The following is a 27,482-nucleotide window of genomic DNA, read 5'->3' on the forward strand; positions in this document are numbered from 1 at the left end:
TACTTGCCAGTGCAGAAGTGCAGTCAGGTTTTTTAGGAATTCACTATTCAGTGTCAACAAACATTTCTCCCTGAATTTACTGGCTGATTTAAGTAAACTGTAACTTGTGACATGGTATAGTAAATTTATAACGACTAAGCCGTAGAAATAAATACAACGCTGCATGTCTATTTATGAAGTAAATTATTGTAAGGAAAGATTTCTTTGTCCACTAGTGAGAAGAGACTTGTTCAGTTATGAATGTGTTACAAACCTGATTTGCGATTCATCTTCTGCTGTAAGTTATGCCTTTCACAGGGAGCAGAGAAGGGCTGGAAATTCAGTCATATGTGCTCTGGACTTCCTTTGTTTCCTTGAGTTAATTCATTAAACTCACCAAGTTTCAGTTTCTTCTTTTGTAAAGTGTGAGTGCTGGGAGAGCTGCTTAGTAAAGGTGAAGGTATTCTGAGTTTCCTGGAATGCGAGAAATTGCACTGATTGCTGAATATTAGACTGCTTCGCCACCTTCTATGACAAAGTAACCAGGGTAGAGCCTCAAAGTAAGAGAACCTCTTTCCAGAGGTACCTCTTCGAGGAGATTGAACCCCCCCCCCCCCCTTGCTGAAAAGATGGGAAGGCTGTCCCCTCAAACCTGCCTCCTTCCCAGGGTGGCACTTTGCGTCCCTGCTAGGTCTTGCTTTTCCTTGCCTGCATCAGCTCCCAAAACCTCAGGGATCAAAACTGATTCAGGAGAAAAAAAAACCCTGAAGAAGCCTTTGCTTTCTCTCTTCTTGCACTTTATTTTTGCCTGCTTAAAGGTAGGGTGATGGGGACCTCCCCTGATCCTGTCATCTCAGCCCTGGTCTGTGTAGTGTTAATGCCATGGAGAGGCTGCCAGAGTGGTTGTGTGCTGAGGACTGATGTGGCCTAGTATAATTAGTGTGGAGTTTGCGCCTGCTGTGCCGAGGGTCTTATGTATTTGGATGACCCCCGTCTCTTTCATGACCTTGCTCCACAGGAGCTGCTGGACTACAGAGCTTTGCCAAGTAGCAACGTAAGGATTCACATTCAAATTAAAACCTAAAATTGTTTTTGTTTCAGTAGTTTATGTTGGAGTCTAATTTGATTCAAACAATATTTCTATTTGAATTATTGTCTGATAATAGCACTGAAGCCAGACAAATAAGTAATTTTTATTAACTTTATGAAAGTGTTTGTCTAAGTGAAGAGATCTTGTTATTTTGAAGACATCTTGTTATTTTGAATCAGTTCAAAAGGAATAGATTGAAAGAGTACGGAGAGCAATACATACAGTCTGCTACTATTTAGAATATTCCTTACCTTTTTAAAATTTTCTCTGCAATGAGTGGTTGGAGGAGTATTATCATGCCATAGGATCCCTGATAATAATGTTAATGCTAGTCAGTTTTTCAGAGAAAATATATTATTTTCATATTTTAAAAGGACCAAGTGTAACTTTTTTCATGCCAATAAAAGTTAAGCATATATCTTTAGCGGAATAAGGATAATTCATTTTACCTCAGTACAACTGCTCTGACTTACTGTGTCTGAGGATGTGACCAATATTGAAAGTCTGTAACAATTCTACATCTGTGTCATCATTCCTAGATTAAAAGATTTCTTTTCAATTCTGTTCATGTTTAGCTTAAAACTGCAGACACTGGACACTCTCATTGATGTTTCATGGAAGGGATGACAGCCCTATCAGCTAAATATGCTTGTAAAGCTGCATGTTCTATATGGGAATGCTTTCAAAATTGACCATAGAGCTCTCAACAGGTGTTCCTGAGAAAAATGAAACTACTCAGATCTGGTTTCAGAAGTGATAGGCTGCGCATATTACATACTGTTTGCTTGTCTATTATAAATTATTACCAATAAACATAAGTGGGAAACTGTTACAAAATATAGCCCTGAGCAAAAATTGACACTGTTTGAGAAGACAAGACTTCTTTACAAATGCAGATCATACGTTTTATCCTTAAAATATAGGAAAAAATGGGTCAGAGATGAAAACCACAACAAGGAGCTGTGTAGTTCAATGTTAAACAAGCTGCATCACAAGTTAAAATAGAACATTTCAATATTTTAGCTAAAATCAGTTGTAAGAGATATAACTGTGTTTAAATGTTAATGGTAAAAATTATTAAAATCACTGTCAATATTTTCAGTCTGCACTGAGCTTTTTAGTTTCTGCTTTCTTGGGGACACCTTCATTTGACTGGACCTTTGGTTCGTGTGCTGGTTTATCTTTTTCCTTGTATTCTGATTATTGTGCTTTGTGATGTTCTTTGACACATTCAAAAATACTGACACGGAACTTCAAGCACATGGAAATGTGGAGCAATTCAGATCCTGGGTGCTCTTCACCTTTACTCTTATAACTGATTTTGCTGTGCATGTTTCCGTCTCCTTCTTAGAGATCAGTTGCTGTATTTTCCATGCAAACAGGATAGCTGAGGCCTCTCAGTTAGTGCAAATTATTTCTTCCTAACAATTTTGTGGTACTTTGCAGAACTGAAGCCAAAAAACAGGGACAGTTTGTAGTTTCCTTTGCAATTGATATGGAGTGCTGTATGGAGAGACTGCATACTGCTTGATCTCTCCAAGCTGAGTGATGGAGCAGTGTTTTACCTGTAACAGTTATTTTTTAATGTTCTCTGATTCTTATCAGCGCCTAGTCCAAATACCTTAACGAGTTCCTGAAAAATAAGAAACTTGCATTGGGAAACTGGTTAATAGTAACCAGTGATTTCAGTTTTTGGTTTGGGTTTTTTTCAGTTTGTTTTTCTAAATATCAAATGAAAATACTCAATATGGTTAAGTATGTCATGTTGAGAGTAAAATGATTAACAGTAATGTCTTAGTTAAAATTGGTAGAGATTTCATCTGTGCATCTTGTGAGAGGAGGTTTAAAGTCTCAATAAATTGAACTTTAAATTGTTTGCACTTCTTAATGGCAACCGATTATCTTAATTAATAGAGGTGACAGTGTTTTGTTTTGCTTTGTTTAAATTCTTAGACTGTTGCAATTATTTGTGTTTTGTCTTCATATTTTCATGTTGAGGTAAATTAAGGAAAAATGGCCCCATCTACTCCATCCGATGAAAACTTGAGCAGCCCAAGCAGTGGAGGGCTTTGCAGGAGAAAGAGAGGAGTTGCCACATTGTTGTTCTTGGCCATGTTGGCAATCAAACAGGGATATTTCTGAAATATTTCCTGGGTAGTTTCAGCTGGGCATAGTATCCTCTGTAATCTTTTTCGGAACAGTATGCTGCTTCAGACTACCCTGTCCTTTATCCCAGTAGTAGCTGCCACTCACTGGTAAATGAGGTGGTTCCTGTAGGGGTCTGTAAACACAGTTTAGTGTTCCCATTGTGCACGTATGTAAGGATCATATTGTGTAAGACTTAGTTCAAAACAAAGAAATATTGTGCACAACGCTGCCTTATAAAAGCCTGCTTGTAAGGACTCTATCAAAACTCAGAATTTTTCAAAGTAACAGAAAGTGGGGCATTTTGTCTAGTTTTGTTTTCTCTGATCAAAACGTTCATGCATTTAAAATTGTGGGTGTTTACTACCTTCCTTCCTTCCTTTGTTCCCACTGACCCACATCCCAACCTGTCCTCCCAAATATCCTGCTTAGCCCCTTGAAAACAATGCCACATTTAGGAATATAAGCTAGAGTGCATCAACATCCTAATGCAGTGGAAAAGAAGATGCTGTGTTGTATGATGTAGTGTAGCGCACAAGAGTAAGCATCAATGGCCAAAACCTGTGAGCTGGTTGTAGATGGTGAAGCCCAGCATTTCAGTGCTGCACCTGAGCTCCTGGAGGTGCTGAGATGAGGCATGGAAGGTGTGCCTGCTTGTGTGGAGCCTGCATCTTTTCCTTAACCTCTTCTCCAAGGCTAACAACATATTTAAACAGCCCTTGTCCCTGCTTTATCTGCAAGGGTTAGGGTCATGCCTGGCTCTGGTGCAACTCTGCAGGGTAGAAAAAAGCTGCTTGTCCCTTACTGCCATTCTTGAATGTTCCTTCAGAGAAAAGCTCATGTCAAGACTGGTTCTTCTTTTTTGTGTATTTTGCTTTTCTCCTTTCCTTTGTAAGTCCCCCAGCACTGGTGAAACTTCAAAAAATATGGTAAAGTGATGTGCATTTACATCATAAATGTGCAAGAATTTGTGCTTTTGTCAGCAGTGACTGGAATACTGTTACAGAATAGGTAATTTGTGATGTCACTCAACAATGCAAACTTTTCAGGAAGAATTTAAGTTTAGCTTTATTTCTGTGAACCAGACGAAAATATTTTTCCAAGTATATGTCCTACCTAGGACACTCTTTTATATTTTATAGGATGCCCAGAGCTACTGTAGATATAAAACACAATTTCTGGTTATGAGATCTCTGCATCACCAAAATGCAAATTTCACTCCTGAATATGTAGGCCATTTGCTGAATAACCTAAAGAAATACATGGTGAAAATGCTAGTTCTCATGTATTCAGATTACCCCTTCAAAGGTTTTCCTTGGGTTTTTAACATCCTGAAAGTCCCAGTTCTGAGGCAGTCTGCAGTTCAAACTTCATTTTCGGTTCTTAGAGTGAAGTCATTTAAATAAACAAATAAAAGTGGCGTGTCACGCATAGCTTCTGCCAAAGTACGCCATGTGCCAGTTAGAATTAATTTTTATGAATCCCCACATACATGAGTTTGTAACAACAGTGCAGGTACATTTCCTTGTCCCTAGCATCTCTGATGACACTTGCAGTACTTCAAATGTGCTGCACAAGTAACATCCCAGCACAGTTCTGCCCTGTGTTTATTTTTATATTTAATGAATCACCTTCTTTTTCCTTTTTCATTTAATGAAAGGCATATACATCTTATTGCTAAATAACGCCAGAGTGTTTGATAGTAAAAATAAAATCCGTCCTCCTTTTCTTTGTGAATAGCCAGATGGATGTGTTTACCCTTTAGAGAAATTTAGATTGGATATTTTTGTTATGTTTTGTTTTCTTCCTGGTAATTATGTAGGCACTTTGCTGATCCCTAGTTGTGCATTTTTACAATGGAAGGTGACAATTTGATTGTCTTCAGTTGGAGAAACAAGTAATTTTATATTCACCAAGCTGTCAGGTAACAGTACCTCACGGTACTAAGAGCTCCTGGCAATGTGGTTTGGCACCTATATTTAAGTGCTTTGAAGCTTGCGTAACCTCTACTGAATCAGAAATATTTTGCCTGCTGGAAATGTTTTTAGACTTGTAGTGTAAGGTTTTTATTAAAAAGAATCCGTAACTGAGCAGCAGAGCCATTGTTCCATGTTCCATGGAGGTGCTAATTGGGTGGCTTAGTGCAACTGGCTACAGGTGAGCCTGAAATGGATACTTCGTTTTGCTGTCTCTTGAGGTGCTTGATTTAGAAATGAGAAGCAAAAATATGTCAGGGAGGGAGGAGAACAGGGAAGGAGAGGGGGAGAAATCTCACTGTAGATAAACAATTTCAGTTCTGAAATGGCACGTGACCTTTTGTTTTCCCAACTGTAATATTGAAAATTAACTCTTTAACTCATTATGAGAAATCTTAGGCACCTCCTGAAAAATAACAGTCGGAGGAAAAAATTAAGAATACTGTATCTTACCATTAGAATATGAATCTCATAGAGTATTGAAAGGAGTTAATGAACCTTCAGGTATTTATGCCCATCAGGTTTAAGTGTGATCATGAAGATTTCTAGTTATTAGCACAAGTTCTTAACAGGCTTTGTAAAGGGGGGAAAAAACCCCCCAAAACATTCTTGTCCTGTGTATAAAGACTCAACTCAAAGTCTAAACATGCTAAAATAAATTCCTCAGTATTTTTAGGCATCCTTTATCAAAACCATTTATATAATCATTCAGCTAAACAATTAAGACATTCTATTCCATAAAAATATGCGAATCAATGCTCTATTTATAGCAACCATTGTGTTTTAATTTTATTGTTAATGATTGCTTTTATTTATATTGCATATTCTGTTACTTGCTGCCTAGAACAACAAATCCTAATAAGTTGCTGATGGATAAATTCTTGGCTTGCTCACTCTTGTTCCCATAGTTATTGGTAAAGATAGCTGGAAGTCAGCACTGCCTTTTTTCTTTTTCTTTTTCCAACAGTAAGAAATCAGATATCCAGAGACACATGGCATAGTCATAGGACTTTAAAGGCAGTCATCACTGAGAAGCTAATACCAACCAATTAAACAGAGGTGGTTACGTGATGTAACATTATCAGGAGAAACAATTCATGAGTCAAAGCATTCCAGGGCATATGAGCTGCAGTCCAAAGAACAGTCTCAAGCTGTTTAAATAAAGTGACAGCAATATTGTCAGCTAAATATAAACTATAGAAAATATTAACTACGGTGACTGAAGATGACCACATCCCAGGTGCTAAGTGACTATTCTATCATTGCCCTTTGCTGCATTCAATGTGAGTTCACCTTAGAATTTCAGTGAAAGCTTCTGGTAGTGAATAGAGGGAAACATTTAACCTACTGGAAAGGTAGGTTGTATTTTTAACGTTTTATGAATCTGGATAAACACTTTGGATTTTCACTGAAAAGTCATCAAGGACTGCGAGGGGGTTTGTAGCATCCATTTTAATGTTTTCATCACCTAGATGAATAGACTGGAACTTGTTCCCTAACCAAAATACTTTACTGTGGTTGCATGGCTGAGAAGGTCACTATAAAGGCAGAATGTAAGAGAAAGTCTGTTATACTCTTACTTTGTTTGGTTACAAATGAGAAGAAATACCATAAAAATTGTTCCAAACCCTCTGAGATTTGAGGAGTATGAATCTGAAGTCAAACTTTATGATTTGGATTCATATCTATTAGCAGAAATGTAATTTGTCTGGATTGGAAAAACAAATGCAAGAATAGTTGAGTGTGTATCTTGGAAGCTGTGTGTGTATTGCTTAGCTTGATGCTTATTTCAGCTACAGATTTTGGTGCTCAGTTAACATGAGAGCTGTCATGTCTTGAATCATATTTGCCTCCTTCCCTACGCCCCCATCCCCTGCCTTTTATTTCCAAGGTGATTCCTACGACCACCATAAACTCTCTAATCTTGTAATGTTGTTTATGATCTCTGTGTAACCAATACTTGGAGTATTTCTGCAAAATGAAGCCAAGGAAGAGCTTGAGGGAGTTGAGCTGATTTGCCTAAGGCCTTGTTGTGACTCAGAGCTGGAGCCTGGAACAGAAACTGGGAGATTCTCTCCCGTTGCTGCCTTGTCAATCTATAAAGGTTTTGTGCATAGGGATTCATGTTGGGGCGTAGGACCCCAGGAGAATGGAGTAATTTAAAAAAGGTTCATTTGTGTTACTAAGGCTCATTGAAAAACAAATATGAGATTTCATAATTTTAGGAAATAACTGTTTCTTCTACAATGGCAGACAGATTATGGCATTAGATTTACAATGAATTACGTTACTGAGATATGCCTACATAACATTGTTTCACAAGGGCAGAACTGTGAAGTATGTTGGCTACTGGCAAAGCATTTTCCTTTTTCTTTGTCTATCTTAGCGCTACTGTAACTAGTACCTTTATACAGCAAAAATAAAGATCAGTTTTCCTGAATATTTAAATGATGCTAAACTGATTCCCAGCTAGAAATAAGTGATTTGTTCCAGTAGTTTCTATGCAACCATGTCAGTGTACCCCTTTCTACATCAGGCCTGTACTAGTATAGGTGAACTTGCACTGCAAAATAGATTGCATGAAAGATGATCCATAGATAACAGTCTTCAGTTTCAGAGGGGTTTGATGATCCCTGAAAGCCATAGGGCACAAGTGATGAGGTGTGGCATAAGTATGAAAGAGTAGGATACTGTGGGCAGTGCAGGCAAAGAAGAGTATACGATGCATTTACTTTATCCCAAAGCTGAGTGCTGATTTGTAAGGAAGGGTTCCATAAGTCACATTTAATATTATGAGAGGAATATGCACATTTGTTGCTATTTTAGAAAGTGGGGAGGGCTAAGGTGCTGTGCCTGAATTTCACATTGCATGAACACCAGGTTAGCATAAAAGTTTAGAAGGAAATATTTAAACGGTTGTGAGTAGTTCTAAAATTGGTTTCTCTTAATTTATTTAGTTCTGGAGTCACCAAAGCACTTAGACATGTGCTTAACTTTTTGAAACTGAGTAGTCCAATTTGAAATTAGTGGACTGCTTGCATACTTACAGTTAATCATGCACTTAAGTACTTTAATCTGGCACTTTGGGGAAAAGGAATGGAGACTGTTCATAAAAGCTCTGTAAGTGAATGTATTTCTAATCTAATCTGATTCCAATCTACTGTTAGAGTTGTAGACCTGGGTTATGTCTCTACTGCAGTCATTAAAGTGGGATGAATTAGTCCATATGAGTACCATGCTACTGTAGTTGGAGCGCTATCAGAAATGAGCTTGTTTAAAATTAGTTTGGATATCTTAGCGTTACAAAGCAGTTATTTATGTGGCTGCAGTGTAGGCATGCCTTTAGGTTTGAATGCTTTGTGAGGGTGGATCAGAGTAGAAGTTAGACTATCCAGCCAACTACAAGTCTGCTTCGCCATATATCTTCTTGTTATTTCTCGGTTTGTATGTTTTTGGAACAGTGTCTGAGCTGTGACATTGTTATCTGTATTAATACTTTGTGGCTTGATTCTGAAATGTCTAGCAACTAAAACTCTAGGTCTAGCCATAGTTTCCACTGTAACATTTAATCATTTGAGCAGTTAGCAGGGATGGAAGATTTTAGGCTTTGGAAGCCTTTCATGTCAGGAATATCATCTAATTGTTTTGAATAAGAAGGTATACATTGTTTGAAGATTTGAGACCACAGAAAAGCCTTAGAAGAAAAAAAAAGTATTATTGTTTGCATTTATAAAGGTATATCACACAAACTGTCCCTAGGAAATAAGTTTTGAGAGTCTGGCAATCTTCATTAGGTTTATGTAGGTAAAAATGCCTTAGCAGTTCAATTTTAGGTTTACTACCTTAGTATTGAGGCTTACTGAAATTGGGATCCAATTCCTGAGCTTTACTGTGGTTTTGATAAATGATCCCATTCTTCTCCTGTGTTGGGTTCAAAACAAGACAGAATTTATTCTAGTTTTGGAAAATTCAACTCACAATTTGTTTAGGTTGAGTAGGTGATAGGACTTCAGATAATTAGAGCCTTTTCCAATTTTTTTTCCTATCTATTAGGTATATTTTCCACCTTTAGTGATTGCTGTGTTCAGCTAATCTCTCAATTTAACCAAAGCAACAATTTCACAATGTAGTTTTCTTTTTGATTGTGTGCTGTGTAATCAATATACTGATATAATGTGAGTGTAATTTCCTCTCTTATTTTATCTCTACTGCACAGTATTATAAATAAACAGCTAAAAAAGAAAAAAGAAAGAAAAGCACCAAACAAATCTGTTGCATCTTCTTTTAAGATTGTACCACTGTAGACACTTGTTCTAGTAAAGTAGAATTGGACCCACTTGATTGCATTTAAATTTTTCATGCTTCAGCAGTTTGTCTGGGAGCACAGTAAAGAAAACCCCCCGAGCGAGGATAGTTTAGAATAATAGAACTTGATTTTGTGTATTATAGCGGCACCATTTGCGCTGCTGTAGTTAGGGTTGTGTCAGCACTTCCATTATAAACCCCTGTTTGCAGGGGTTATAACTAGGGAGATATTTTTTATCAGAAACTTTTTTTAAAACCATTTGAGTGAATTTAATTGATAATAGGAGAAAAAAATTATAATGCAAACTAGTAAATTGCTGATACCTTTTACAAGCCTTATTTATCCTGGATATTGGTATTTTTTTCCTCTTGCCAGGGATCTTAGCAAATGAATCTTGAATATTTTAAATGTAAAATGATGAAGTTGTTATGGCTTAAAATTTGACTGCTATTCATACCCACATTTAACATTAAAACATTTTAGCACAACAACCAGTTCTATGGTTTAATATTATCATAAACTACTCAAATGGGCCAGATTCTTCTCCCTTTGAATTTGTTGAGACCTTGGAGTTTTTGGCTGAACTCTGCCTGATGGACTTCATGTACCGAATTTTCCTATTTAAGTAAACCCAAAAGGTAACAAGAGAAACCTGCGTGAAGTAACTGACTGGATAAGACTCAATTACATAGTCTATATTTGCTCTGTTTTACTGGTTATGAACCCAGGCATGATCAATATTTGGTGCCTAACCTGGCACCCTCAGAAGGGATGTACACATGAGGTTTATTGATTGAGCTAGTGATTGTGCTGGGAAAAGAAGGTGGGTCACTCAATCCAGCAGGGTCCTATAGCTCTGTTCACTTTACCCCAATGCTTAAAACCTAGCAAGTAAAAACCTGAGAGATGTCACTAAGTGCTGACCTCTGACTAGAATTAATGTGCTAAATCTTGCTGTTTTAACAAAGGTTTTTGGGAAAACAGAAATGAAACGTACGCCTAGCAATTATGTCATGAGGAAAGCAAGCACGTGGGAGGCCTTCCTAAGCTTGTCTTTATTTTCAGGCTCTAGGACTACAGGTAACTGAGTGAAGTACAGTATGAAAATGTGTCTGACCATAATGCAGCATTGGAGAAAAGGGGTAGGTGCAGCTAGAAATCATTCGAACCCTGCTCTTGGTTCATTCTCTTAGTCTAGTACAGCAAAAAAAGATGCTGGGCATAGTTTGAGATTATTAGTGAGTGTGACTGTCAATGTAATTTTATTTAAGGTTGAGACCTCTTTTCTCTGTGTAATCAACTTAACAAGACATGAATAGAGATTTTTTTTAATTGCGTTTAAAACATCATGAATAAGAGTAAAGTATATTGGAGTATATGGCAGAGAAAAAGTGTTTCCTCTATAGTGCGTTACCAGTCAATAGTTTTACTCAATGGTCACTTGAGGAAATACCAAAAGCCTGTTTATGAAATAGAGGTGAAGCCTCTCTAGACTAATTATATTCAGCATGTAATTTCTAAACTTCAGTCTGAATTTTGATTTTCAATTAACATTCCCAATTTGAAGATAATTTTCTATTTAATGTAATTGCAGGAAATAATTTATTGGCTGATTAAGACTGAGGGCCCAGCCTTCCTTAAGAAAACAGTCCCTAACAAACCAGCCTTTAAAGCCAACTCGTAGCTTTGGACAGATTCAGCCTATTTTTGCAGCTGCAGAGTTGTATTTAATTAGGATTGAGCACTATTATTCATTGGAGCAGTTTGTAGTTGAAATTATTCTTAAGAGACATTTTCATTTCTAGTTTTGTGTCATGATTAATTTATGGTGAAGAAACAGCCATAGCTATTGCTTTTTGCAGAAGCTCGTTCAGTTTGAAACAGGAACGAGATCTGTTGAGAAGGTGAAAGAAAGGAAAATCCTTTATTGTGACTCTCAGTTTTCATGTCTGGCCTTCCAACTGCAGAGTGCATTGACTTATATTTTCGTGTGAGGGATTACATTAACGTGACTATTTTAATGAGAAAAGGGAAAGCAAACCTTTTATTTTATCTTGGATCATAGTAATTATGAAGCAGAACCTTTTGAAGTACGTACCATAACGATGGTTGCTGAACTCTTGGCACGTTCTCTGTAGCATCAACACAAATTCTTTCGCATAGTAAGAATGTAATACATGGTTTAAATTCCTCAGTTCTGCTTATTGGCAACATTAATATTAGACTCCCACTTACACTTAGGATCCCCTAAAGAAAACACAACCTTTTTTTTCCCCACCAGTATCAAGTTTAAGAGGCAGGATTATCTCTATTTACAGAATAGTTATTCTAAATAGGTATCAGTGTTTTAATATGTTTCAAAGCACTTCAAAGCTTGTAATACTTTCATATAGAACTGTACATAATTAGATTAGTTGATCCTATATTAATTTTTTTTCACTGTAGGATACTAAATCTGAACTCCCTCATTAATTGTGAGAAATTTAGCATTAGCTGTTAAATCCTATGTGAAACACAGGCTGCTACATAAAAACTACTGTTTAAATTGGAATTAACTTAATTATTTTTCTTTGCACTTGATATTTCCTTCACTGTAATATTCATGAAAGCATGTGACAGATTTGTAAATTTAACTGTTAGTCTCAGATTTCCAGACCCTTTAATCAGTATTTATTTGTCTGTAGAAACAGTACTAGCAAGTTAATGATTTGCTAATTTGAAAAATGCTCATGTGGTTTCCTATGTTAACTGATTTGTGCATTTTTAAAGAAATGGTATGAAATCAATTATTGTTAAAAAGCAATTAAGGTGAAGATCTTATTCCTTAGTTTCTCAGCAATTTCAGTGTCAAGGATATTCTAAAGTTACTAAGCCCTCAGAAAATAGCTAATATATTTTAGCTGTCTTCTTTTAGGTTTATTAATGATTGTTTTAACAGTTGCAGTTAATCTTATTAGAAATTTTAAAAAAAGTGTTTTCAGATTTTGAGTTGAAGTCAGTTATATTTTCATTTAAGTGCAGAAACTGGTGAAAGCTGTGTTTGCATACGAAATGGTCGTAAGAGGCCATTATTAGGAAAAGACATTTAACATAAATCAATGTATTTATTCATTACACTTTTAAGTCATTTAAAGTAATTTGTTGAGCTATATCCTGTACTGGATGCCTAATATGAAATGAAACATAATTATTTTAGATTTTTAGTTCAAACTGTAAAAGATTGCTCAGATGTTATCCATCAATTCAATATACCATTTGGTTTTAGAACACTTTTCACATGAACTTCTCAAAACGCTATCCAAAGGGTAAAACTGGGGAAAATTTATACACATTAAGAGCAGATACAGCTTTAAAGAAATAGCAAAAGGACTTTTTTAGCAGAATTTGTAATTTAAAAATTCTTATTTGTGTAGAAAACATCTGCTTAAAAGAAATGAGGGTAGGAAATCATGATGGGCTCTAATTTAAACGTTTACTTATAACCTTCGTATTGCTCTTGTGAGTCTGAATTTAAAGGTTTGAACTCTTTGGCAAAACCAACATGAAAATACCAATAACATCCCTGTTCAGATGGCTGGAGAAAACGATACTGTTTGACAAGTCTAAATGAATGGAGCGTCATCATATATGTTAACCCTGACTTTGACTTGGCATCAATGCATATTTTATCTCAATGTTTTGGGTCCAGATCACCCAAATCTGTGCTTTTTACAGTACTTTTTTTGACTGCATATTATTAATTTATAACTGTTGTAAGCAAGCAGGCTGTGTTTAGAGGACTGTTTTGAGTTTGATTGTTACATTTAATGTCAATGTCTTTTTGTCTGCTTTTCTTGTTTTGTAGAAGAATGTCTTCCAAGCAGGCTACCTCTCCATTTGCATGTGCAGCTGATGGAGAGGAAACAATGACCCAGGACTTAGCATCACGAGACAAGGAAGAAGGCAACAGTGATCAGCATGCGACCCCTCATCTGCCTCTACATAATGTAATGCACAACAAACCTCACTCTGAGGAGCTACCAACTCTGGTCACGACGATTCAGCAAGATCCTGAGTGGGATGGAGTCATCTCAGCCCAACACAGAATGGTGAGTTTTACAGTTCTCACAGGGGCTTTCTAAACTGCTGTTGTAAAAGGCTTTTGACTTCCATTTTGAAAGATTTGTTCAATACAGTTCTTCATGGGTGCAAAGCTTTTTAAATGCTGAAGTGTCAGTGTTAGTAATAGATCAACATCAAAATGGTGTAAATGTAAATTACAATTGTATAATCTTCTTAAGTATACAGGTCTATGTGAATGAGGTCATTTGATGAGTTCACCTTTGGAAGGGAAATGCATCTATTTATCATGTTTTCATTCATACCTTGATTTATGTCATAACCTCTCTAGCTCATATATTCAAGCATTAATTTCTGACAGGAGATGTAGCTCACTACTGTTTGTCATCTGCAAAGTGTTGTGCTGAAGGAAGAAACATTAATGTATTTTTTTTATGTGTCCCTCAGAAATAGAACCCACCAAATCTAGAATATTACAGCTTTACACCACAACAAAGAAGCCGTTATTTTAGGTGACACAAGCATCCTGCTGTATTTGTTAAATATTATGTGGAGGAGAAAGGTTTTTATGAGTAACTGTGCCATCCTCTTCTGCTCTAGATCACCAGTTTGTATATAGGTAATGTTAGCAATGATCAGAATTATTATCTGCTTTCTCTTCAGTAGTATAGATAAAATTATTTTGCAGCTGTAATTCTGTCTCTGCGTCCCCAAAAATTCTGCAGTAGATGGGCAGACTGAATGAAGAGTGAATGGGCATAGCATCTCAGTCAATTTATTTTCCTTACATGTGTTCCTCTGGAAAAGAATTAGGGTATGTGGACCAGCCAGGTGTTCTGTAAATTTAGAACATCGTAATTCCAGACTCTCCATAAAGTGACTTTCACAGACATTAAATTCACACAGTTAGTTTAAAAAGAATACCCTGCCTTTTCATAAAATTTCTTCTTTAATTTTATTAAATGACTATGAGTGGATTTTTTCTAGTAAGTCTTTTTTTTCCCCGTAGTATGAATCAGCAGCTTTCCATAAGGTTAAAAAACAAAAGTAGAACTTTTTTGATAGTGTGAACAATAAAAAACATAAATTTGAATTTTTACTAGAAATAATAATTCTTGCATTGATCAACATAGGAATTCATGCATATTTTGGTGCCTGGAATTAATTAAATTAATAGCAGAGAGGCATGTGCACGTCTTTGCACATGTGCAGAGAGGCATGTGATTCTTGGTCAGGACACCAGTACCATTGACAAAATGGCTCTGTGTCCCAGAAAGAAAGGAAGTCTTAGCCTCTAGGAGCCCCTCAAAGCATTAGGTTTTGGGTCAGGCTGTTCCTTGGAGTAATGCTTAAACCAAAATTATAGAACCTGTATCGGTACGAGCAGTTGTACTCGTTTGTATTGCTCTGAAGCGGGTTTACACTCACGGCAGCACAGTACAATCTCTGTTTTCTTTTTTAATGCTGCACTATCATGTCAACGCCTGCTGTACCTCTGGACAGACATTAATCAATATCCAGCTTATCATGTTTCAGAACAGGTGCATAAACTTAGCTTGAGTGACTTAGCACTCTGGTTTTCCTCTCTCCTTTTCTTTCCCCAGTAAATATTCAGTCATACATGTGGATGAATGTCCTGAAAATCATTAGGAGTTTCCACAATTCCCTTGGGTTAAATCTGGTGGTGGATGTACGTCATCCTTATTTAGGTAGCGCTCAGCTAAACCAAACAGATTTTTTTGCCTGGCTCAAAGCTGAGTATAATTTACTTCTACAAGCTGGAAGTGAAAACTGAAGTTCTAAGGCATGTTTGGTTGTGCTTGAGAGAGATCTAAAACATTGAGAGCAAGGTCCCAGTGTATGTACAGTTTAGGTGAATTAGATGAGTGGTTTTATTTCTCCTCGAGGGACTGTCATTTAGGGAACTTATTTAAATATGTGATTTTTTTTTTCTCCTTTATTTATGTCCTTCATGAGCAAACCTTTAAGCCTCGATTAGTTGCATAAAGTTTCACTGAAACACCTCAATCTCTAAGCAGGCATCAGTATTCCTAAGAAAGAATTCAAAGGTGCTTGAAGTTTTCCTGATGGCAAATTGATGCTCCTTTAAGGTAGGATAGGAGTTTCTTTCCAGAAAGAGAAATTCCAGAAGGTGGGTTGGTCAATTTTGAGATAGGTGCTGTGGCAGTGACTGCTTTTCTGCTTAATAAAACAGAATTCCCAGAAGGTAAGCACTTTCTGACCTTTCTCAGATGGATCCTTCCAAAGCAGATTTGAAGAAGCACCTGCTCATACCATTTACTCTGAAAGTAAAGACAGTAGTGCTGTCATTAAAATGCATCATAAATTTGTGTTGTCTGGTTATAAGATAGCAAATTCAAAGAATGCTGTGTCGACATATGGGGAGGAAAAAAATTCTGGTTTATGTGGTACCTAATTAAAGGGACAATCCTGCTGCCTTTGTGCCCTTAAAACTACGAAAGTGTTCACTGGAATTTGTGACAGCATACAGTATGTATCGTAACATGTTATGAGGGCTGCTCTTAGGTGAAAAAAAGATTCTGTAGTAGGGAAATTTAACTGAAAAAAGATTATTTTCCCAACATCTATGGTATGCAGCACTTTCTGTAATATCAGATACCTTTAAACTACATTGTGTATTATCATAAAAAAAACCCCACACTGGCTAGAAATGTTTTCAAACTTTCACTCCCTTTTGATATCAGGCATTGCTTTCCACTGAGTCCTTTGTGTATTCTGAATGTCTGGAAGCCAAAATATTTTGTTTTAACTCCCACTCTATAGTATTTCCCAGCTGTGTACTTATATGGTGTAATAAAAGGATTTAACAAATGGGAAATAGCAGCTGCATTTGGAAATTCCCTTTGTGCTCCCTTTTCATTTGACAGATTCAGCAATGTGTAACAACTGTAACGTCAGACCTGTAATGACTTACACTGTGAGTATCGTATCACCAGCCAATTTGATGTTACAGTGGGGAGAAAATAAAACAACCAAAAAATTTCAGTAATTTCTTATTGATGAGCTGAAAAGATTACTGTGTATTTCTAACTCTAGCTTAATATAAAAATACCTGGACAGATGGGTATTTATTGCTGACTACAGTTATAGTAGAAAACAAAATCTATTTTAGGCTAAGGATGTATCTGTGTGCTGCAGAAAACTTTAGGGAAGAGGACAAAGTGGTACTAAGATAATGATGAAATTATCCTGCTTTCTCTCATGGACAGTGAGTAAGCAGGCAAGATTGCATCCAAAACCTGGCTCTCCGGGCAACAGACTGAGAGAGGCTGGGGGAGGAAAGTAAACAATATCTACTTTTACTGAATTTAATAGAGACTTAATTGTTGTATCTCAATAATATGTTTACTAGTAAATATGTAAAGAAATGGAGGATCATAATCTGTGATTTGTTCAGTGTGGAACAGGCATGGTCCCCATCTTCACAGAGAGCCACACATGGTTTGTGTAGTACATCCTGCAGGAATTTTATTTTTGCTCTGAAGTATCGGAGGAAAGCAATGCCAACAAGAAGATACAAGTTTAGAAGGATAAGTGGCCTTACTCTCTTCAAGGAGTGGGGTAGAGTATTCCCATGGCTGTAAAGGCTAAATGTGGGCCTTGTAAACAATAAATTTGAGCAGCTTTAACTTAATGAAATCTGGAATCATTCTCCAAATCACAGAAGTGCTTCAACAGTTAAAAGAGAGATGCAAATTTTGTTCCCATCCCTGATCCCAGTATAACGAATCTGGTAACAGAGAAGAACTAGCAGGAACTGCGCTCATCACTGTTCATGATGATGTATCACTCTGATGGTCACTGCATTTTCTTTTCCCACTAATGTTCCTCCCCTGCCCACCTCCTTAAGGGGTATTATGTAGGCAGTGTTTGCATGCACTGAAGGAGGGCTTCCACATCCTTTTGCTCTATGATTACTTGGAACGATGCAGGGAAAAGACTGTTACAGGGAACCACAGCAGGAACTCAAGTATAAAGGATGGGTGTTATTTTCCCGTGACTGAGGAAAAAGAAATGCATATACAAATACAAGTTAATTACCTCCAAATATGCGCTACATTTCCCTGTACATTTTGTAACATCATTCAGAGATCCTTTGGATTTATAAATGAAATTTATCTCATTGGATTTTAGCTCAAATGGCAACATCAACATACATTTCATAATTATGGCAAGTCTCTGTCTTGTGTTGACTTCTTGTCAAAAGAATGAAAGGCTTGCTACCTTTCCACTGTGTCCGCATGTATGTTTCAGCAGTGCTGAGAGCAGATTTGTATATGCAGCAGGAAAAGTGAAGATCTCTTAGTGCAACGTGCATTTGTTCCTTTTAAAATGATCTAAAATCACCAAGTATCCAATTTAGCTTTACATATCGTTAGCAAAACTACTGGCATCAGAAAGGCAGAAGTAGGTGGTATCCTGAAAGTCTTAATGTTTCAGTGTTTACTGTCATTACATAAAACAAAACCAATCTTGTTGCTCCCCCCTCCCCCCACTGGCCTTGTTATTAACTTCTCTTGTTGAAAGTTCTTCCCTTTAAGGAAAATAAACTCACATTTTTAGGAAAGATCCTTGAAAAACGTTTATACATGTTAAGCACTGTGAATTTGTTGTTATATAAATTCATGGCTTCAAATTCTCAAAAGTTATAGATACAATTACGTGTTTTGAAATTTTATTTTTAGTTCATTTACGGGCTGGATATAAGCATATAAAATGCATCAAATATAAATGCCCTAAACTCTGGCAATTCTCTATCTGCTAAATTGCTCATGCAGCTGTTCTTTACATGTACAAATCTGAGTTTTATCATGATCGAAAGCAATTCTACTGTGCTTGTGATATTATTTCTGTATGCCAGGTAATGCCTCAGAATTTTTATCTAACTAAAGAGATAAATACATTCGTATGTAATTGCATGGGTACAAAGTTTTGACTGAAAAAAAAAGCAGATGATACATTATTTTATAGAAAAAATAAACATCCATGAGAAAGATATCATAGAAAAGATAGAAATATTTTTTTTTCCAGTCATGTTTTGACTCAGAAGGTATTCAGGTATGTGCTTAATTTCACATTATTAGGACTCGCAACAAGTACAAGTTAAGCATATGTATAAAGTTTGGAAAGAGGAAGGACTTAGTTTTACTAGATTTAGCATAAAAATATATTTACTTTTCAAAATAATAAAACAATTCCCTAAAAGTGTGCAGGATAGTGTGTATAATGGAGTGGTGAAATACAAAATTGACTTTATTTGAAGAAGAATCAAATCACTGTACTTTTTGGCATACCTTTTATAACTCTATTATTCTCATTTTGACACTGTATTTTTTTTTTTTTTTTTGCAAATGCATGGTCTATTTTAAACCTTTCCCTATATTCTAGGGTGAACTGTGTTTTAATAGACTTAATCATCACCTGACTTTTTTGCACAAGACTTGTAGTTTGTGATCATCTAATCCTGTAGTAATTTTCTTCCTTTCTCTTGATTAAACATTTCCTATTTTTTATAAAGCTCTTTCTGAAAAGTTTTTAATTCACTTCTGTATATTGATCTGAATTTTTTCAAAAGTAGAAGCATTAACACGCTCTAAATTGTTAAATTTTTTTTTCCTTGGGCAAGAAGGAATCAGGTATGCATGCTGATTAACACACTCCAGTCATTAACATGTGATTATGTGGGCTGCATATTGAGCACCTGCCAAAAGATAAAATCCAGCACTTTACTACATCTGTGCAAGGACTTTTTGCATTTCTTTTGTACTTTGACAGCTCAAGAAAAAACACTTTGGTATCTTTGTTCAGCATAATAAAACTGTGTACATAAAATGTCTTCATGGAGGATGGAAAGATACTACATATATTTATTTTAATCTTTGAGGCCATGAAAAATCCAGTGACTGAGACTTGCACAGCACAAAATGTAATATGAATCTCCTAATGTACTGTATCACTGACATTCATATACAGTTTACAACATTCCTGCATGTTTATAAGGATTATCTGTTCTGGGATTTAGCCAGTGTTATTGTAATTCACAACAGTTTTATGTGATACCTTTATGTCTCATAAATGCCTTGTTTTTATTTCAATCTTCCAAATGTTTCATCAGTGTTTACCTTAAAGAAATACAAGTACTCTATGCAGCAGGCTGGCTTCCTGCATGCATTCCTCTGCAAATGCTAAAAGGGAAACATAAAGCATGTAATACATGTCATGTAACTATATACAGAGAAGGATTTCCATGTGCATTTGATATTGTAAAAACATAAATACAATTTTTATTCTGATATTTACAGTAGATCTAGTTATAAGTTGGACAACTAAGATGACCTAATAGGAAGAAGTTGGATATATACAAAGTAGTCTGGGATATTCAAGCCACACAATCCTTATTTTATTTGGCAGCTTCTGACAAGCATACGTCACAAAATATGTGTCTTTATTTACCCAAAAGGTAAACAGTGCTAATCAGCTGGGACTGATCACAATGCATTTCAGTTTCAGTTTAGATGAAAATATGTCTAAATACTTTTTCTGTAGAGGGTTGGCCATGACTCTTTCCTTAATAAGAGCATTTAACCAAAGTCCAGGGCATAAAGTCTCAATATTGTTGTGATTTATTAACAAACATAAGCACAGAGAATTAGGACATATGGTATTTGGATAATTAAGGAAATCCTTAGCATCTAACTTACAAAAGTGCACACATGAGTTTATGTGTATCATTTGTGGTTGAGTTGATTGCCACGTAGAAATGACTGGCCATTGTATTTAAGAATTTTGATTTTTCTCTTATAGAATGGAGCAAAATGCCTGTCAACATTTTTCACAGATTTGTAAAGAGAAGGTTTTAAATCACACAGTTGAAAAATTGTAACCTTATAAAATCTCTGTAGCCCAAAGTTGATACAGATTCATTTGGTCAGCCCCAAAACCTGAGTATCAAAGAATTACTGCAATTAAGTGGTCACATTTAACATCAAACAAAAAGTCCATACCTGTTCCTTCCAAGCAGATGTCGTCTTGCAGTGGCCTGTTCATAAGGCCATATTCATGTCATCTAATTTTTAAACCTTTGATCTAAAGTTATTTTCATCATGCTTTTTTTCTTCATTGAGGATATTATTTCTTGGCTTAGAACTAGTGTTTACTGTTGTTTTGTTTCTTCCTGAGCTTTTTAGATGTCTATAAAAAGACACTATACAAGCCTTTTACAGACTGCATTCAGCCTATACTTTGGCAGTGAAATCAGTGTAAGTTTTAATGCTGAGTTAAAGACTCGAGGTTTTATTCCATTACTTGCGATTTGCCCTCCCACCAGCATAATTTGCTGAGACTTTAGAAATTATGTTCTCTCAAAAGCTCATAGCAGTCATTCTCAAGCCTTGGATTTAAATAAATCTTTCTTAATAAAACTTTTGTTTTTTTTTTTAATCAGATGAGAATTGGAAATGATCACTTAGATTTTTAATTTCTCTTAATTCTATTTAATTAAATTCCTCAAAATGGGAAACCTTATTTAATGTAGTGATTGGAAATGATTTTGTAAACATTTGCTTTCATTATATGTTAACTCCAGAATAGTTCCAAGTGCCAGCATGCCTCTCGTACTTGGAATCAAAACCACTCTGGATATCCAACTTTCCTGGGGTGTTTACATGTGTCCCATTCAATGCAGAGACAGATAAATATCCCTTTATAACAGAAAAGCCTCATCCACATGGAAATAAGCAATTCAACTAACACATTTTGTGTTAGTAATATTTGCTTTCTACTTCTTGGCCATTCATCCTGTGATTTTAGTTGAACTCTTACAGAAACAGTTTTCTCTCTGGCTATTGAGTAGGATTGCAGTCATCAACTTTCAATCAAAGTTGACGGTAGTTATTCTTAAATTGCTAACTAACACTGTGATCCTAATTTTGTACAGCCCACAGTTTTAGTTCCTGAGTTTTCCTCTTTTCTCACCTTCAGAGAGCTTCTCTCTTTGAGTCAGAATCTATCCTCCCTAAGTGAAAGATATATCCAACTATAAAGTAACTGCAAAGTCTCTTTATTAATATCTGCAGCCTTGTGCAGTCTCTGCTTCTAAGGGTCCAAATCTGAGAATTCAGTTCACCAGACTGTTGGTCTCTCCTTAACCCTTACAAAGGTCCAAAGACAGATCTGTCTCAAACCAGATCTCCACTTGTGATTGTTGAGTCCCCAGACTGAGATGCTGCTTCTCAGCCCCCAAATGCAGCCCCCATATTTTGTACTTTGGCCATTCAGAGGAAGGAGCAAAAATACTGCATTTTATTTTTAGCCTACAAACTTTCACTGATAGAAATGTCATTTTGTGTGTGTTTGCTCTATTTTGGAAGTGAGAGGGTTTCAAAAAAGTTGACACAAGTTGGCTCATGATTCAGTTTGCAAATATTGCTATAAACATTAGCTTCCTGATATGAAAAATCCTGGGTCAACTTTCAGTACCCTTATTTACATCAGTTACAGCACTACGCCCTCATTTATCCTGTTAAAAGCAGTGGGACCACTGATGGGAAAATGAACTACTTAAACTGTTAGAATCTAAATGCACAAGAAAATAATTTTTTTACAGTAACAAGAAAATGATGATTATTTGTTCAATCCCTTTTCAATAGAAACTTCCTTTGTACTGAGGCAGCTCTTCTTTTGAAGAATGTTACCAACATAACTTGTGAAATTTAGTGAAAGTACATGCTGAAAAATAATTTTCTCAGAGTAAAGGCATTCTGAATTACCTATACATATTATCTTAAAGCTAGTTTTAAAGGAATTAATATGAAGTATGAAAAAACCACCATGTATATAGCTACAAAGAGTCCCCCTCTTTATTTATACAAAGCCATTGTTTGTAATTATTCAGAACTGTTTCTGCCCCTAGCAAAAGTATACTGAGCCATTCACAACAGCTCTAAAAAGAATATCCAACAGGCCAATCATTGTTTACACCAGGCAGCCTGGAAAGCTGATGAGACTAAGGACACTGTTGTTGGACCACATATATTCAAACCAAATTTGGGATTGGTTAAAGAAGTGTGCTGTCCCTCTAGCATGAAATACTCCCCAAGGATAGACCTCGGAAAGCTATTACCATATTGCACTGGAAATGTTAAGGCTCTTTTCTCTTTGACATATGAGTAGGGCTTAGGCAGAGTTTTTAGAAGTAAAATTATGATTTCATGTGTGGGCTACCTATGCCCAAGTAAGCCATGCATTTTAGCATACATGCCTTGCTAATTTCCATTTTTCTGTCTTTTGTGTCTTACCTTTCTCCATTTTGTCCACTTTGAAAACTAATCCTTAAATTTTAATGTCTCCATATAAGTATTTAATCTGTTATAATAGGGACGTTTTGTTAAAACGCGAAACAGAATGGGTTGAATGATATGCAGTAAAATTTTGCCTGCAGTAATGGACTGGCAAGGAAACCTATACAAGAAAAATGACCTTTATTTACCTTGATATTAAACCCCAATGATTAAAAAAAAAAAATTTTATTGTTTGCTAATTATTAAGGGCTAGCCTAGAAATGCCACTGTTGTGGTGGGCAAAAATTCCTCTGAAATACCTTTGTGTATTTTGGTATGTGCATAAATGGTTATTCTACAATTACCAAGTATTAAAGTGTAAGTGGGAGGATAGTTTTGGAAGTCTAGCAAACTTGTGGTGGGATCCTGAGCAATCTGTGCCAGATGTCAGTTTGGATCAAACTGAGAAGAAACTTACTTTGATATGTTAGTTGTAGCAAGCAATGCTTTTACCTAACACTTTCTGCTAGTTCTGACTTCAAAATTTTAAATGCATAGCTTTTTCTCAACTTTCTTTTTCTCTAAGCACTCCGTTCTTGAAAGTAAAATATTCTTCAGATCGACTTAATATTTGACAACTGACACTTTATTAATATGGTCTATTTCTTGACTAATAACTGAATTATCCTAATATAGTCACTATTTAAAATGTGCAGGGTTTACTGTGATTGAATTTCACCAATGTTGGATGAAGAAGGTGCTTTGTTAAGTCTCTTGTTCATAGACTAAATGTTTGCGATTTATCCTATTATGAGATATTTTCCTCCCCCCCTCCCCCTCACCCTCCTTACAGGGAGATTATTGAAGTCAGCAAGAAAATGCACATTTCAAGGGACTACCATGTGTTGAAGATAATCAACTTTAGATTTGAATGCCTATTTACACAGATACATGAATTTTCAACATGAAAATTCAGGGATATGTCAGTTGTTGAATGTATTATGTTGCTATTGGATGTGTGTGTGCACTAGATTGTTTCCAAATATGTTCAGTGGACATTCATATCAGCCATATCCTCTTGCCCATTTTCTTATCCAGTATTATCAGGTATGCTGGAAAAAAGTTGATTTGCATGGAGAATTTTCATTAGTTCTGATGGATTACTGAACTGGATTTTGTAAAATGAAAACATTTGAGTTGATCCTGGCTAGGCACTTTATTTCTCTTTACCTCTTCTTCCATGCTCTTGGAAAAAGCAGAAAAAATACCTTTAATAGCATCCATTCTTTCTTCTTTTCAGGTCAAATGAACTGGGCTTCCTCATTCTGTAAATAGTACACTATTCATTAAAGCAAGAGAAACAGCAAGCAACTTGTAGAAATGATATACCTTTTCTCCCAGACAGCACACATGATCTGCTAGTCTCTTTTCAGATGATACCAGGGCTATCAAAATGTATTTCCAGTTATATCAGGGGGATATCTGCATGCTGCTTGTGAATGCCAATGCAAACTAATTTTTGATAGCTAGGCCTGTATCTGATATATGTGACAGTGGCACTTTTGGTCATGCAAGTAGGTGATGTGCTGGAACATAAATGTGATGTGCATTGGGATGCAAAAGACTATGAGATTCACCAAGCAAATTCAAGCTCTTAATATATTTGCTGCGAACTTTATTTGATTTTTGACAAACTGTCGAAGCAACTTCTTTCAAATACAGTAGAGTCACCTTTCTAGAGAAAATGTAATAGAAATTCTTCCCTTGTCCCAATTTTTTTTTGTTCGTCTAGTTTTCCATGAACATGAGGTCAATATAACCTGTTTATATGGATGGAATAAATCCAAAAGCTGCTGACAGTAGATACATAGGAGTAAAAATATCTGTTCTGATTGCATAGCTATAAAATTCCTTCTGAAGCCTTTTCAGTGTTTCATTTTAGCTACATTTTATTTGTAGATTATTCACAAATTTATGTAGAATCATAGAATGCGTGTGAATAGATTCTGTTTCTTGTAGATTATTCTACATGAGGCTGATTCAGATATTTCTAGCTGAGTTCTGCTATTATTACATTAGGTATTTACACTGGACTGGTCTACAGTTTTTCCATTTGCCCCTTTAATCCCTTAAATGCCTTTCAGTTTGTGTAGTTCTCCTGCTTGAATCCTCAATCACTCTTTTTAACCATTTCTAATTTATGAAAAAGATGGGTTTCTGAAAGTCTGGGTTTCTTAGAAGGTCAATTCAGATAATACACTGAAATTGTATTACCCATTAATGACCCTAGTACTACAGCTGTAAGGCCAAACAGAACCAAAATTTTTAGGGACACTGTTTATTTTTATTCTATGTTTTAATGACCCACTCTTTTACTCTTTTAGTTAGACAGACCCTCATTCTAGCAAAGGCTGTCATTCTGCCTCCAGCCTATAAGCATGCATCGTTTGCATGGAGTTTAAACTCACCTTCATTATGGACATTACAGTCTTTTGGGTGAGAAAAAGAAACGTGGATGTGCTGACTTGGAGAGTCATTAGCTGTGAAGGAACATTGTGCTGGACCATGCATGCATCCAAATGAGGGAGAGGATAGGTTATCAGGAGGAAGAACATTCAGTCATTTCTTTTTATGCCACAGATTAGCTTTATCTTCTTGTTTCCGGCCTAAACAATAGATTTAGTGTTCCTTGCTGAGAGTATGAAAAACTCTGCATTGAGTCTGATGGATATATTTCATTCACTGTAAGATGTTGCTTTCTTGAGAACAAACTCCTTTAAAATTACCAAGTTCCTCTTGTGCTGTAGTCTGCAAAGGTGAAAAAGCCATGTTATGTTAATTCTTTTTTGAGCAAAGGTGTTATAGAAATTAAATTTGAAATTTGAAAATGTTAGGAGGTATTTTTTAAATCTCTGTTGTAACTTAGACCAAGTTTTAAGGAAAGTGCAAAGTAGCTTTCAGAAACAATTGAAGATAAGAAAGCCTTTTCTAAAGGCAACTAAATAAGGTCAGGTCTGTACCTGATCTGTTCAAGCTATTGTTGTCTTTTGTTTGATTCTTTAATGATACAAATGGGTGGAATGAATTTTTTTTAATGTTTGATAGTTGAACAAATGAATGTAAAGTTTTTGTTCCAAGTCATCTCTCTTTCTGCATGTGCTTAACCAAACTTCAGTCAGTCCTACTGTGTTGACAGGGGTGCTGCTACTGCTGGAGTGAGGTAGTGTCTTCTTCTATTTTCCTGTCTTATTGAATAAATACATTTTCAACGTCACTAGCAAATGCTGCCTCCTTCTCCAATGGCAATAATAGCACTGTGCTGATCATACATTGTTGTGATTGATGACGACTTGTCACCACCACCTTCTATGCAGTCCACAGCCCTTAGTTACCACATTTTCTCATTGTTAGTGTTGCTCCTTCTGTTATATTGCACACCTACTTCTTAATATTTTCAAGACTGAAGCAAAGATTTATGCCTGATGTTGATCCTGATGGTTAATGTTCTGTAGTCCGTCTTTCTTCAGAACTCCTTGTTTCACCTGGGACATTTCCCAACACAAGTTTCAGCTCATAAAGTAGTAGGACTGTTATTGTTTGTGGCAAACACTATGCATTGGGAGAATGATTTTTGGTAGAACTATCAATTAATCTCTTACTTCTTAAAAATATTGCCACTATTATTATTGCTGTTTAAAGACAATATGTTTAATGCCATTGAATGTACATGGTAACACATTTAGGCATATGCAAAAAATCTTGGTATATTTTACCCCAAACTGTTCGCACTCCTAGTCTGGTGGTATTAAAATTTAAAATAGAATAATAATTTTTGAAAGGGAAATGAGCGAGAAATTCCCATGGTTGAGTTTTTGAGGGCACATTGAAATATTTGTGCTCTTTTTAGCTGCAGAAGTGAAAGTAGAGATGCAGTGAATGTTGCATCTGTGGTTGGGAGAATCAGGAGTGTGAGCCAGAGAAGTTCACAAGGGCTTGACTGTTGGGTGATCTCAAAGAACTGAGCAGAATCGACACAACTTGTTGCTTTATGATGGTGTTAGGGGCTTTTTTTTTTTTTTAGCTCATTGCTCAAATACTAGTGTCATCTAATGACAAAGGAGATGAACCTTTTATACTTTCTGTGGTTTTGACTATATAACACCTTCTTGGATACATGCAGTCTCAATGCCTATGTGTAAGCATATGTGACTTGTTCTACCATAAACTTATTTCCTTGCTCATTTATATCTATATTAGTCTGGAAGGTAACATCTCTGTTTGTATATTACCAGCATTATAACCTTAATTCTTTAGGAAAAGGATTTTACTTAAAGAATGAGCATGGGTAGACATGTACCATAAGCTTTGTGTAACAGAAGTAGATTCCTTGTTCTTCATTCATTATTGGCCTAGCACTTTCTAGTTTTAAATTTATGTTGTTTTCCATTAGCTGAGGACCTATCCAGGAATAATTTGTCCTTGCCCCTATTTTCTCTCTCAGTGCTATATATTGCCCTTAAGGACCTAAGAAAACTGTACAAGTCACTTGTTTATGGTGAGGAAAAACCTTGATGAATATCTCAGACAACAAGTATGAGTGTTAGAAG

The 27,482-nt window shown here is 36.0% G+C and overlaps 1 protein-coding gene across 2 annotated transcripts in view; it reads left to right on the forward strand.

Moving 5' to 3' along the window:
• Window positions 1-27,482, forward strand: part of SOX6 (SRY-box transcription factor 6) — a 238,176-nt gene that overhangs the window by 1,057 nt on the left and 209,637 nt on the right. For both annotated transcript variants that reach the window (XM_084263308.1, XM_084263307.1), the window contains exon 2: window positions 13,341-13,584. In XM_084263308.1, coding sequence (XP_084119434.1) covers window positions 13,341-13,584 — 244 coding nt within the window. The remainder of the gene's footprint in view (window positions 1-13,340; window positions 13,585-27,482) is intronic.

This window comes from Gallinula chloropus (genome assembly GCF_964237585.1).
Source record: "Gallinula chloropus genome assembly, chromosome: 4".
Classification (NCBI taxonomy): Eukaryota; Metazoa; Chordata; class Aves; order Gruiformes; family Rallidae; genus Gallinula; species Gallinula chloropus.